At 28.0% G+C, this 15,408-nt stretch overlaps 3 protein-coding genes across 4 annotated transcripts; 1 reads left to right on the forward strand and 2 right to left on the reverse strand.

Moving 5' to 3' along the window:
• Window positions 1-780: 780 nt before the first annotated feature.
• On the forward strand, window positions 781-5,354 carry LOC132922610 (SET and MYND domain-containing protein 4-like). Of its 2 annotated transcripts, none has more exons than XM_060986203.1 (6): window positions 781-1,917; window positions 1,959-2,211; window positions 2,655-2,776; window positions 3,877-4,509; window positions 4,724-4,875; window positions 4,946-5,354. In XM_060986203.1, exons 1-6 carry the CDS (start codon window positions 1,399-1,401, stop codon window positions 5,190-5,192), a joined length of 1,926 nt encoding a protein of 641 aa, XP_060842186.1. In that variant the 5' UTR covers window positions 781-1,398; the 3' UTR covers window positions 5,193-5,354. The 2 variants fall into 2 exon arrangements, with proteins under 2 accessions (XP_060842186.1, XP_060842187.1); XM_060986204.1 differs by having other exon boundaries at window positions 791-1,917; window positions 1,974-2,211.
• Window positions 5,355-5,705: 351 nt separating this feature from the next.
• On the reverse strand, window positions 5,706-7,177 carry LOC132919022 (smad nuclear-interacting protein 1). Its single transcript, XM_060980374.1, has 2 exons — window positions 7,173-7,177; window positions 5,706-6,450 (listed from the first exon to the last, which is right to left on the reverse strand). Exons 1-2 carry the CDS (start codon window positions 7,175-7,177, stop codon window positions 5,706-5,708), a joined length of 750 nt encoding a protein of 249 aa, XP_060836357.1.
• A 1,465-nt stretch (window positions 7,178-8,642) lies between these two features.
• LOC132922611 (phosphatidylinositol 3-kinase regulatory subunit alpha-like) lies at window positions 8,643-15,200 on the reverse strand. The gene is made up of 3 exons (XM_060986206.1): window positions 14,918-15,200; window positions 9,743-10,580; window positions 8,643-9,677 (listed from the first exon to the last, which is right to left on the reverse strand). The coding sequence occupies exons 2-3, from the start codon at window positions 10,540-10,542 to the stop codon at window positions 9,152-9,154; spliced, it is 1,326 nt and encodes a 441-aa protein (XP_060842189.1). The 5' UTR covers window positions 10,543-10,580; window positions 14,918-15,200; the 3' UTR covers window positions 8,643-9,151.
• Between the last annotated feature and the right edge of the window lie 208 nt (window positions 15,201-15,408).

Genomic DNA, 15,408 nt, shown 5'->3' on the forward strand with positions numbered 1-15,408 from the left:
CGGTAAAAAAATATATTTTTATTATATTTATGTGATTGTATCACAGAACAATTATTGTCACCTACACAAATATTAGACTAATATAGTATTATTCTATGACACAGATATACGTACAATAAATTGTTGTTTATAATATCTATAAGTACCTATAACCACAGTCCACGACTGTTACTGTTAGTTGTATGTTGTACTATCATAATGTGGATTGTATTATAGTATGCAATATAAATTCGTTCGTGGATGTAACTTGCTATATATAAGTTAAATCACCGATATAATATTACATTCTATTATTCCCTACAATATCAATTTTGTGAGGTTTAATTGGAATAATTGAATGATACTAAAATGACATGACTGTTATAATGTTGTGTTAATATAATGTAATGTTATTGTATATATCTATTCTGTGGTCCCAACTTCCAGAGCATAGAGTAATTACTCTTAAGTTCCAGAGCTACCGTATAAATTATACAGTCAAGTGCTTGAAGTTCTTCCAAAATGTAACATTCCTGTAATCAAGGTGGATATTATACCACCTTGCCTAACGCCTGTAATATACTAAATAGTAAATACCATGATTAAAGATCTTTATTTTTTAATATATATCTTTAATCGTGCTAAATACTAATATTCTATAATTTCTGTCTCGAATAAATCTTTAATAAAAGCGTTGGCAACACTGGAAACTAAACGAAATCACAAAACATAAATAGATATTTTTATTTACATAAACGTACTTTTAGGCATATTATTCTAATTTAGGCTTCATGTAAATGGTTTTTTTTATTCTGTATTCTATATTTATTTCACGTGCTTTGGGAGGGGTATAGTGTAGCAGCATCTATATTATGTCCATTGCACTATGCAGGCGTGTGGCAATGGCGCGTTGCCCAATTGGCGGCAACTGGCAACTGCTCAAACCATTCAAACCCCGAAGTTCAGAGTGTCAGGACTCTAATCATCTTAATACGTTGAATTATTATTTATTAAACGGCCAATAGTACTTAAACAGTAAGTTGCGTTTCTACGTTAAAGTGACAATCTATGACCAATAATTTTATTTTGCCTTGGTTCAAGTTTTCGACGATTGTAATTTGTGTAATCGCTAAATAGTTGGTGTCTTTTTGTGAAATTGTGATAGTTAAGTACTTGAACGTCTCGAATTCGTTTTCAGATTTCAATTATTTTATTATTCTACAATAGTGCGTTTTGTGTTACATATTCTATTTCATTACCATCTTATCGACTACACAGATTTCAGTATTCCATACAAGATTTTAACCTATTATATTAATTGCCTTTTTATTATTTATTTATTGTTTTTGAATACCCATTATTGATATTTATCGTGTAGTGTATACTGTTTATAATGTTTGCGTTTTAATTACATTCATCATGTTTTGTGATTTCGACATGAAAATGTTTAACCGTGATACCAATGATTTATTTTATACGGATTGTTTCCAAAAAAATGGAACCATGGGTGAGGTGTATGTTGCATTTGCAAAATTACCTACTGCGGGGGATAAATTCTTGTATACATATAATCTACTTAAAAAATATGAAAGATTACCTATAGTATGTAAATTGACAAATCCCAAAAATAATGAAAAAGCTCGAAAAATCAGAGCTGACGCAAATGTCAAATTTCAAAACAGAGACTATACCTCTGCTCTTTATGAGTACAATAAGAGTGTTATGACTGCAAAAATTGATAGCCAAGACTATGTGTTGGCTTTGGCAAACCGTTCAGCTGCACTCTATTATTTAGAAGAATATGAGGCTTGTATCCATGATATACACCAAGCTTTAGCTAAAAAATATCCTACTGAACTGGCCTACAAGTTATATGAAAGAGAAGTGAAATGTCTAGAACATATGGGGAAAACATCACAAGCCAAATTAAAATTTAAAGTAAGTGTACCAGACAACATTATTACAAAGTATAATACTAGGAATTTTTTTTTAAGGAATTTTTGACTCATTTATCGCAAGCCTTGCTGTCTAAAGAAAAGAAAAAAAATATTGAAATGCAAATTAAAAAGCTTTTAAAAGAAACAAATAAAAAGGAGACAAATAATGAACTAAATGTAATTAAATTATTAGGAGGTTCAAACAAAAATATTCCAGCATTATCCAAATTTGTCAAAATGAAGTATTCTGAATCAATGGGTAGATGTTTGGTTGTTTCATCTGATATTAATCCAGGTAAAAATGGGTATATAGTAAACTAACAGTTAGGTTAATATAATATAATCAACCTCTACAGCATAGTTTGTTTGAATTAAGAACTTCAATTATTTGAAAAAGTATTAGCTATTGTTAAACATTTAAAATACATGTACTTAATTTTTAATATCTTATATTGATTACCTATATTTGTTGGTGAATTATCTTTGAACTTAGATTTTTAAATACCTTCCTATATTTTCTATTTGATAATTGAAATAAATACATTTTTTTAATATTGAATTATTGAATAGTGATGTATAAAATAATAGATCTAATAGTTTTCTTTCCTAAGCATTTTAAATGTTGATACATAGAATGGTGTTTTCACTTATCTCTATATTTTTTTCATTCATCAATAAAACCATAAGTATAATTAAATTAATAATCTAATTATAATATAATCTTTAATTATATTTCAGGAGATGTCCTTGCTATTGAAAAACCTTATGCTGGGGTACTAAGACGAGAATCCTATGAACATAACTGTCAGAACTGTTTTAAACGTTGTTTGAGTGGCATACCTTGTTTAAAATGTACTTTGGTAAGAATTTATGACATTTTCATTATAATTACCAAAGTAAAATATATATTATATTTTCTTTTATATTTATTACTATTAAAAAGCATTGTCTGGTCATTTTTCTGTTAATTATTAGTGCTTAAATTTTGTAAATAAATAAATTGTTTAAAAGCATTTATTTAGTTTAATATTAAAAAAATACATTTAAGGGAAACAGCAAAATAAACATTAAAATTAAAATGATTCAAAATATATTTATACGAGGCATATCCAGAAAGTAAGAGTACTGAGGCTCTCACTACCGCAGGAAATATTTTTTTACTATATTCGCTACACTGCTGTATAGTTTAACTCCTCTCCTTTATAACAAAACCATAACAAGTTATACACTATACGCATGAAACCAAGAGACAGTCCGAACACTAGCGTCACACCATTGTTCACCCTCAACCAAAAAGTTCAAAACCACCATTTCAGTTAAAAAAATCATGGCATCAGTGTTTTGGGACCACGAAGGCATCATATTGATTGAATATTTACCTCAGGGGGAGACCATCAAAGCAGCAAGATATTGTGAAACGCTAAAAAAATTGAGGAGAGCTATTCAAAATAAAAGGAAGGGTCTGTTAACAAGAGGAGTCTGCCTGCTGCATGACAACGCCAGACCCCACACAGCCCATGTTGTGAAGCAATTTTTGGGCTTATTTGGATGGGATGTTTTGAACCGCTCTCCATATTTCCCGACCTGGTGCCTTCAGATTACCATTTGTTCACTTCCCTGAAGAAGCACATAGATGGAAAAAAATTTTCTACTGATGAGGAGGTGAAGGGGCAGTCGATAAGTGGATAAAGGAGGTGGCGGCAGACTGATCGACATTTTTCACGAGAAAAATTCTTATGACCACAGTTTTCAATGTACTGAACTTGTTATGGTCTTGTTATAAAGAAGAGGAGTAAAGCTATACAGCAGTGTAGCGAACATAGTAAAAAAATATTTCCTGCAGTCGTGAGAGCCTCAGTACTCTTACTTTCTGGATATGCCTCATACATATATGAATTGCCTTATTTATTTATTATAAAATCAACATAATTATCAAATATGTATACTGTTAAATAAATAGGTAATCTACTGTAATGAAACTTGCCGAGTACAATCATATGAGAGTGGTCATAAATATGAATGTTCTATTTTTTCAACATTTAATAATTGGCCAAGTATGGATCATATGGAACATCTATCACTTTACATATTCTTAAAATCAGTTTGCAACTTAGGATTGGATAAGTATATTGCTACTGTACATACTTTGAATGCTGAAACTACTGATCCAATGATGCGAGGTTTTAATAATGGCAAATATTTATCTAACCAATTTTATTCCGTGTACACATTAGAAGGAAATGAAACTAAAAGAACAGTTAGTGATCTATTTTTAAGACATTGCTATGCTGCCGTTATGGTTTCAATTATGAAATTAGCGGGTCTACAAATACCGGATCATCAACTAGGTACTGTTGGTCAATCATTAGTTCATATAATATGTGCAGTTTCCTCTAATGCGCATGGTATAACACAACCCCCAAATCGTAAGACATGGAGTCTTGTGCATAAAAATCAATTTATGCCAGTTGCTTCTTTGTTAATGCCAGTATTGAGCTTGTTAAACCATCATTGTGATCCTAACGTAGTACGACACAACTATAATGGAACTATAGTCCTCACAGCTATTCAACCTATTTCTAAAGACTCACAGGTAATAATTATATAATTACTATTAAATTATACAAATTGTTAACAAAATAATGTGTACGGTTTTAATTTAAATTGAATTTGTAAAAATTATAAGCCTATAATGCTGTATTCATTTTTATTTAATCAGTTTGAAACTACTTAAGTTTCATTTTTAATAGGTACTTCTCTAAGCACGTTAACTTGATCTTACTAAAATAATTTTTTTTTATTTTTAGCTTTTTGATAACTATGGATTATTGTATGCTACACATCCAAAAGAAACTAGACATCAAATACTTAAAAACCAATATTGTTTTCGTTGCCAGTGTTCGTCCTGTGAAGGCAATTGGCCAATGTATGATGTATTATGTAATCAACCACAATCGGCGTAAGAAATAATAATTATCTTTATGTACCTATTATACAACTATATTTTCAATTATTTTATTACCTTACAGATGTAAAATATTAACTGACATCAATCCACACGTATTAGAAAAATCATCAATTAAGTTGTATGAAATAATTGATGAAATTAAAGCAAACGAATGTGATGGTCTCCAATACATTCAGTTCTTGTACTCTCATTTAAAACTTCTTCACAATAATATAAAAAGACCAATGGTAGAGTACTGTGACTGCCAGGAAACTATTAAAGAAATTCTCTATAGTACAGCCAATAAGTTTATTATTGAAGATTATTAAATTATTATAAATACTATTTGAGTATTTTTTATTATTCAAAAACATTTTAATTTTTATGTAATAACCAAGAAAACAAGAATCTTATTTCTTATTAACACAGAGATTAAATATTATTTTATTATTTTATGGTAATGACCAGTCAAAAACTTTTTTAAACCATTATTAGAATTTGTTCTATTCGTATTTTATTTCTTAGACTTCTAAATAAGGTATAAAAAATTGTAATGTTGAAAAATGATGTTCTTAACAGACATAAGGTTATTAAATTAAATATATATCATTATTTAATATATAATAAAACTTATTTTATTATCAGGTCATGAAATGGTATACAAAAATATTCATTGTATTCTATACTCAAAAAAAAATTATATTTCATTGTGCAAAGGAAATTATTTAAAACACAAGAAATTTAATGTTGATCTTTGTTTGATTTTTTTGTATCAAAATTGATTTTATTTACAGTTTAAAAAAATAAGAAAATTTCTTAATTCATAAAGACAAGTTTTGCAATCAATCTGCATTGGATTCCTCATTTGGATTGTCTTCAGCAAGACTATCATCATCTCCAGAATCCGTGCTATGTTCATGTAAAAGCACATACTCCCTAGAGCTGAACCCAAACTTTATGACGTCTTTCTCCATCAATTCCACATATTTTTTAGAATCTATACGCTGGTTATTAACATATGTGCCATTAGCTGATTCTAAATCAATAATATATGGCCGAATACACCTGACATGACGCCCATCTTTTTTGGCTGAAATTAACCTGTATTGAAGAGCTGCATGCTGTTTTGAGCACGATGGATGATCTATTGGTATGTCTGCCACCTTGCGATCACGTCCGAGTAAATACCCACTTTGTCTGTGTATGTGTAATACAGGTAATTGTTTTTCTCCTTTAAATGGGTATAATCGCCAACGTCGTTTAGGTTTTCTCGCCTCTGCTGGCTCGCTATACTTTATAACAACGCCATTAAAAGTATTTGTATCCTCGGCCAATTTGCCAGTAGTTTCAAAATTTGGTTCTTCTTTTTTTACTACCGGTTTCTTATCACTAGACGAGTCTTTAGTGCCCCCCCATTGGTGATCAGAATCTAAATTGCTGCTTGGATGTCTTGAGTTATCTCTGCGATCATGCCTTGGTCTTTTTCTACGATCATCATCGGAATTTGAATTGTGTCTTCGGTGTTGTCTTTCAGGTGATTTATTGTCACGATACTTGTGTGATTTTCTTCGGTCAAAATTGTCCTCTCTAAAATAAAATAAATTAAGATTGATTAATTTATCATTTTAAAGTTTATGGTTACATTTTTGTAATCCTTTATAAACATTTGATAGCCATAAGAAAAGCACAAATAATATTATTAACAGTCTCTAGGCTAGAGATTCCCAGCCAGGGTGCCGCAATTATTTAAAATATTTTTTTTAGTCTATAGGCCATAGAGCATAAGGTGCCTCCGGATTTTTAGAAAATGACTTAAGGGTGCTGTGAGTCAAAAACGGTTAGAAACCTCTGCCCTAGGCTAAAGCAAGACCCGGGATCGCAAATGCAATTTAAAGTTTGAAATTTCTTAAGTAAGCCATCATAATTCATAACTGCTATGTAAACCGGTACCTATTGTACCTAATATAAAGTACGTCATGACTTATTCTATTACTATGACGCGTAACGTATTCGTTACTTCGTTAATGTTAACTGTTAGTAACTGAGTAAAAATAATTACAAAATAAATAAGGAAACTATACGAGTTATTATTTGTTTAAGTAAGGAATAATAAGTAATAAGACAAATTATTAGATAATATTAAAAATTATTAGAGAAAACGTAAAAAAAAATGCGGAAGCTTTAAAAAAAATGGTACAAACAATTATTCAAGATAATTATATTATTACTAAGTCTGACACTCAAAAATGTTGATGGACGAGATACGACATTCACAATCACGAATTGTCTATGTGACTATATGTCCATACTCCATATCATAAGTATTAGTCAGTCAATTTTTAGATAATTGGTTTATTTTATACGACTCCAATTTCAAATAATAATAATAGTAATTATTTTAGTCTTTAGACGTGATATATGTGCATGTCTATTTACAATTAAAAATTTACTATTTGAATTAAGTTACTTAAGTACCTATATTATTGGTACTAAGCATTGGTTAAATATAATAGTATATTTAATCAATAGTAATAAATAATAATAAATAGGTAACTAATGAAAAATAGTTTTTAGTGATTAGTGAACCGATTTCCAATATATTAGTAATCAACCCATAAAATATATATTTACCGTTCAAATTTTGAAACCGAAAGGGTAAATATAGATGTCTATCTTTACTGACCATATTACAATAACTAAAATAGAAGGTAAGGCCGGTAAGGGTACAGGCGGTGCAACTATTCACCATGCACGTTAACAGTTAGAAAGTCCAACCCCGTTCATTTAATACTTTCTGTCGACTTGATCATGCAAGAATAAATTGTACTAATTATAACCTATGTGTATATTTATAATTATATAAACAAAGTTTATTTTTCAATGAGATAAATGAAAAAAATCGTTTTACTTATTTTTATTTTTAACCATCTCGAAATTGTCATTCCGTATCTATGTTTGTGCACAGCCAACCTGTCGTAACTAAAACTAAAAATAAATCACATTAAAACTATTGGAATATTTGTTTCAATTTCCAGTCATTAATGATTTATCTTTAACCGATTACTTTGTTAAAACATAACTATATCCAGCGAACTGCATTAAAATTTAAATTTAATGAAAAATATGTTTTTGGAATATAACTGTTTAGAAAAAGAATTTTATAAATACTATTGCAGCAACATTAAACTTGAGTATATTTTCATCTGACTATTCTCTATTTCTGGCCTATTTTAGGTTACTACTATTAAATACTTTTAATTCCTATGCAATATAACGTAGAGAATTATTCAAAAGTCAATTTTATAAATATAAAATATTCAAGTTTATTTTGCAATTTACATATAATTTAATAAAAATATCTTTATCTAATACATATCATGCAGACATGCAGCATCAAGGGGGTCATCGTCCAATATTTTAGTTTTATTTTGGTGATTAAAAATGGACAAAAAAAACTTATTTAGTATTTTTAATATACCAAAAAAATTATATTTGTACAATTGTTACTATTGAAATGAATATAATCCAGACGATCCTCCCTCCTAGTGTTTTAGAATGTATGAAAGTACATTAAATTAAATATTTATTTTGGGCCTGCAGCCACCCTTAATATTTTAGACCTAGTTGCGCCAATGCTTATAGTATAATCTATTTGGGAAAGTAGTAGCTTATAACAAATTATTCTTGATGTTGATATCACTCATAGTTACAGCATTTCCATGTTATATTTTAGTTATTTTTAAAGAATAATAGAAATAAAAAAAATATTTGAAAAAGTATTGAATGGTAGAAACAATATAATATACTTATCACAATTATGCTTTTAAACATTTAAAATTATTGTTAATAGTTATATATATATTTATGATAAATGATCTCACTTGGTGAAAACAATATGTAGCCACTATTGTTATTCTATAATATTAGAATACAAAAATAAAAACACATTATTTTTAACGAAAAATAATTTGTTAAAATGTATAAATTAATAATTTTTTTTAACATAACTTAATGTATACTATACACAAATACATTTTTACATAAAAATTTGGACACAAAAGAAAACAAGTTGGTATTGGTATAATAAATATAAACAAGTTAAAATATAATTTCATCAATAATATGTCTTAATAAATGCACACTTATATGAAAAATATTGCTCCTTATTAAATAACTCGTTAATACTAATAAATAATTAACATTTAAAAGGTTATTATTATCACAACAATTGAATCACCAAATTGCATGACACTATGTGCCTGTTGATGCTGGTAATATACTATTCATTTTATTTTTTGTCATTAACAGCTAACACAGGGTAAGCTAACGTAGTAGTCAGAGAATCATTATGCTCTTCTAAGGAAGTTTGAGAATAATGCATGACTAGATCTTTTAGAGAAGAATATATATTGTAAGGTTCAGCAAATCCAAATCCTTTTGGAGTTCTATACACTATACAATGATTGACAACTCCATTGCAAACTATAGATAATGCTGATTGCCCTGTACGACTAGGTCGTATCAAAAATGTTCCATTTCGCTTGCCATTTAACAGACGTTCAGCATCTGCACGTGAACAGGATTGTAGCAGCCAAGTACCTTCATCTAAATGAGAGAGGTTTAGAGGCAGTTGAATGTCTTCAGGCTTACATGTGTTCCAATCAGTGCCATTTAATACTCGATTAATTGCATCTAAAGCCACACCATGAGTCAATAACCACCGAACTGATTTATCTTTTTGACGTGTGACTACTGACCCTTCTTGTTTTAACTGATACATTTCCCGCTCCAATGTTTGACTGTAAGCCACTTGTCTAAAAACAAATTTTTATACTAATTAATATCAAGTATAATTATAAATATTTAAATCTAAACTTACGTGTATAATTTGTCTTCAAGTGCCGCTTTGCCATCTAGCAGTAACTTTATCCGTTTTTTTACTATTTCAATATTTTCAACTAGATTATCAGCTTCATGACGTTCGGCTTTTTTAAGAAATTTATCATGTACTCTTAGCTGATCTTCAAACATTCTATTCACCTCCTGATACTGTTGCAGTCCCATACGCATTGCAGATATATCTGCCATTGCGGCCTGAAATTCTTTAGATAATTCTTCATATGAAACAGATTTTTTCAAAATATCTTTAAGTAGATCAATCAAACGCATCCATACAACATCTACATTTAAACTTTTCCAAGTACCAAACTCTTCATCTTGTTGAAATCTGGACACAGGGTACAATAGTTTTACATCTAATGTTGCATTATATTGTGACAAAGAAACTTTACGATAATGGTTCACAAGATCAATAACAGAAGAAAAATTGTAAGGTTCTGAAAAACCAAATTTTTCATTTTTATGATATATTTTTATTAATTTATTAGTTCCTCCTTTTCTTAATGTCAACGTATACTCTCCTGCCTTATTGGATGCATTTCGAACCAAAAACGTACCATCAGGCATATCAGTAAGTTTTTCTTGTACATCATCTCTAGTTATATCACCCCAATACCATTCTGCTTCTTCTATGCAACTAGGTTCTTGCAATGGATTTTGCAGTCTGGTAGCAATTGATTCGACAGATTGAGGGCGATTAGTTTGTGATAGTTTACGAGGTGGTAAAGCCGGTGCGCCTGTTGGAGACATGGTGCTCCATGACTCATGGGCTTTTACCATAATCTGTTACAATTAATTGTCAACGAACAGCAGGATTTCTGAAATAAAAAGAATAAAAAAATATATGAATAAAAATTTGATCAACCAATTGACGTAAAACTATTTTAAATTTTAAAAAATTACAGATATTATTATTATTCATAATATGACAAAAAATGAACTATCCTACGATCATTGTTTTGATATAATTTAATATAGATTAACCTCGTATAAAAGTTTAGTTTTAGTTTAATTAACACTTACCAGGAGCGTTTATGCTTACTACATCGGCGTTAACTAAATGACTCATCAGGTTTTTTTTTTCAAAATGTAATAAGCAATTTGAAATTGCCATCAAATTCTAGAAAATTACACTTATAAAAAATATATATATATTATTTTTTAATTTACAGTTAATATTAAAAACTAATTTGATATTGATGTTTTCACACTTTTTAAGAGAAATCACTTGCGTACACAACAAATAATGTAAATTAACAATAACAACAGTATAATAATAATAATAAAATTTTCAATATTTTTATTTTAATATACAATTAGTTAGGTATAGCTAGAACAGTATAATAATTGTATTTAGGTAATATAAAAATATTAATAAAATTAAAGTTTTAGGTACATAGTACCGATGCATAAACAAAAACACTCCATTTCTTAAGGGCACCTTATACTTAATATATAATCTAAAAAATAAATGAAGTATTTACCTAAAATATTAAAATTATGTATAAATAATTATCAAAAATATAATTAAATACAATTTTAACTAGCTTGCTAGTTGCAAGATAATTCTATTATCAGTTGGATGCCGTTAATATTAACCAGGATATTAACTAACTATGAAAATAGGAATACCTAGTTATGTAAAAGCTTTATACCTTGTAGGATATTTTATTGAAAACTTATATTTTGATTCAATCATTTTTGTTAAAATAAAATAAAAATAAAGAAAATATAATTTATTTTCTATTACACTTTCTAATATAAGATAATGTATGCTAGCACATCAATTAATGTTAATTTAAACCATACATACACATAAGTCTCAATATTAAAATAATTTATCATTAATCCTATTTAATGATTATACGACTATCATTAAATAGTCTGGAAGAATGGGAGATAATTCTATCTGTAGTTTATCGAAAAAAATACTTGTCTAGTCAAAATGAACTTCTCCTTCTTATTTCTTAAGTCAAATAATTATCAAAATTGATTTCCACTGTAAGTAACTTATGAATATACATAAAATTTTTTTTTTGCTCAAACAAAATAAGACCTACACATTAATTATCATTGGAGTTGAATACCTAATTATAATGAAATCACTGTTTTTTTCTTATAAGATACAATTTTAATAGTATTGTACAATAATATTTAAATAATCTGAGAAAAAAATGAAATATAGGTATTAATATACGATAATAGTCCTAAGGTAAAATCTTCAATACATAATAAAAAACAAAATTGATTTGTTTTTTATTTTTTGTTGACGATTTTCAATTAATAAAATACCTAATATTATTAGAGAACATTAATTTTATTTAAATCAATAATATATAATAAACCAATTATTTTAATTATATGTAATAATAATAAAATATAAAAATATTCAATATAATTTTTGAAATAAAAAGCATATTTTATATTTTTGTAAGGCATTTTTGTAGGTATAAATTGCAAGTTACTATATTATATTTTATAATTAAGAAACACAGTCGGAGACAACCAGTTTTTATCGGGCATGGGCTAGGTAACATTGAGTAACACCAATTTATGTAGTTTAGTCACGGATCTGTGCACCAGTGTTTCTTAAATTGAATAGAATATAATATTAATAAACATTATTATTTAAAAAAATATTTGATACAAAATCCATATCATTCACTCGCACATAGTTCTCCCTAACTGTATGAAGAAATATACAGTATTTCTTTAATTTTTTAGAGGAACATGTATTTTTGTTCATTTATTCTTAAAAATAGGAAATTTAAATAGTTTTTAGAACTAAGAGAACATTTTTTTTAATTTTTCTTTTATAAATTAGTCATTATAATGAAATAAAATTCATCTTGGATACAATAATATTTCAATGTTAACAAAATTTTAAGTTTTAATTATGCATATTAATTTAATATTTTAAATTTAATTAATAAATATTGAGTTTAATATAAGTATTATTATAAAAACTAAAAATAGTTTATCAATTGATAATTGTTAAATTAAATATTTATGTTTCTATAAATTAACTTGTTTTTTATTATTAGAAATTATATAAATACAATTTTAAAATTATTGAATAACAGAAGTGGTTCTCTAAGTCCTCCCTCCCCATACCTATACTACTGCGTTAAAATATAGCTGGATACAATTTATTGCCTAGTTGAAAAATAGAACTGTACAACCATTGCTGCAGTGTATGCTTTTATTTAGAAACAATGGAAGGAACTAAATACTTTCTTAAAGCCAGCAATGGGAGACAATTAAGTTCCTTAAGAACAAGATGAAAGTGACCTAGTTCCTTTTTTAAAGGAACTTTCCAAGCACGGAGACTATAAATGCTATTATGAATAACCAAGTTAATAAGTATATTAAGTAGGTATAATTACAAAATCAAGTAATCTAAATACATAATTATATTTAACTCTAAATCAACTAATTGTATTGGTTAAAGACATGTACAACAAATAAAGTAGTAAAAAATAATCTTATTTTTGAAATAGAAATAGGTAGATTCTCAAGAAAAATCTTCAGAAAAATGAAGATCAACTTATCATAATCAAGAGTACAAGAAAAATTCCATATACATGATATTATATATTATATTATACAAGGTTTAAGACTAAAAAAAAATTAATTAAATTGGTTACATAGTACAGTATAATACTTTAGTAGGATAAGAAGCCTACGGTTAGCCACTATCGTTTAAAAAGATTTAAATTGAGAGTAAAATCAAGAGCTGATATTTTATGGCGATGAGGATGGATTTCAAGAAATATTATTATCAATAAGAACAGTTATAGTTGGTTTTAAATAAATAAACTTATGTACAATCTACTTTTATAATCTATACGACTGTCATAAAGATGATAAATTATGTTGAACGTGATGATTGCAATTACTACTGGATTGGTTTAAATAAAAATTAAGAATATAAATAGTTTTCTAGACACTTAAAATTATTAAATCTTATTCTCATAATCTTTAGGTTAGTACAGAGTAGGTTACAAAAAAATGAATAAATAAATATTTATAGGATTTTTTTTTAATAAGAGAAATCTTTATATAGAAGAATACTTTATTTAGCTTATAAACTTAAAAAAATAATTGACTAATTTCAATAAAAGTTTCAGAGATTATTTTCGGAGATATCAATAAAGTTAAGAGAGTAATTTTAACTATGTTTAAAAATATACCAAGCATGCTTCACATGTGAATTACCTACCTCAGTAAAATTAATTTACAAAATGAAGAACACTGATGTCAATTTGACTATGAACTTATGCACACTAAGACCAAAACACATAGATATAGTACTACTTTTTATAGCAAAGTTGGGATATACAGATCATTATACCAATACCTACTTAAATTACCTAGGGATTATTAAAAATTAATAATTACATAAATAAACTCAACAGATGGTAATTTTCTATCAATTATCAGTATTAATAACCTGGTTAAAATTAGTGGTGAACTTAAATATTTGTAAACAAAAAAAAAATTAGATATAACACAAGATTATACTTAAGTGTTCAAATAATTGAATACAAACAAAAGCTGAAATTAAATGAATTTTCTGCAATGAAATTGTTTGATTACATACCTACCCAATTATATACTCTATTGGCCATATGTGTAATAAAAGTACCTATACATAATGAAAAGCTGAATCTTCTATAGGTAGGTAATTTCAGATACTATAGCATCATTAATAAGTAATCTTATAGTGGAAGTTAAACGAAATTCACAAAAACAATATCAGTAATATCAAAAGAACATACATGGTATAACTTTCATTCATATACACGAAAAATGTAAAACAATATGTTTAGGGTCTAGATAGTAAACATGGACATTTAAAAATAGCGTAACAAGCGAAATCGTCGAATTTAAGGTAGCGTTGAAACGAAATAAATCGTCATACCGGAAACTCATAGAATTGGCAGTATTTAATGAATCTAACGGCAACTTGCATATAAATTAAAAATAAAAATAAACCACCATCAACGGGCGTAAGTCGGATCGGTACCAAAATTTCAACGATTTCACAACAGGTACACTTACCTACAATACCTACCGAAGTCCTATTCAATTCACAAGTATATAAAGATATCTACAAAAAACCTATCTACGTTTTAATTTTATTGACACTCACTCTTCGTGTCTTTTCGACGCGTGTTTGTGTTTTCTTTCGTCCCGTCTCGATGACATCTCGATGAAGTCGACGAACGGATACGTTCGTTCAGCGGTCGGTCGCGTTTTCACTTGTCTGTTGCCTAACCTATCGCGAATACCGATCAAGAGGCATACAGAATACTCGCGATATTTCGTTATTGAAAATTAGCGACCGTGAAAAAACAAAAAAAAAAACAAATAATTAGAAAAGAAAAAACATAGGTGATGTACAAAGGCCTAAACAGTACTAGGATGCGTGACAATAGGTGTCACGGATAAAAGCGCTGCGATTGACGTCACACGACATTACCGGCAACATTAGATCGGCGTAACTATTTTATCCATGCGCCAGCAGTCGTTAACGTTACCTATGGTCGTTCATGGATCAAAAAATCGATCAACGTTGTTTAATCAAGGCGTTTATAACATTTATACCACTTGGAAACGAAACCATAAAAATTACCAATCTAA

This window comes from Rhopalosiphum padi, chromosome 2 (assembly GCF_020882245.1).
Source record: "Rhopalosiphum padi isolate XX-2018 chromosome 2, ASM2088224v1, whole genome shotgun sequence".
Lineage (NCBI taxonomy): Eukaryota > Metazoa > Arthropoda > Insecta > Hemiptera > Aphididae > Rhopalosiphum > Rhopalosiphum padi.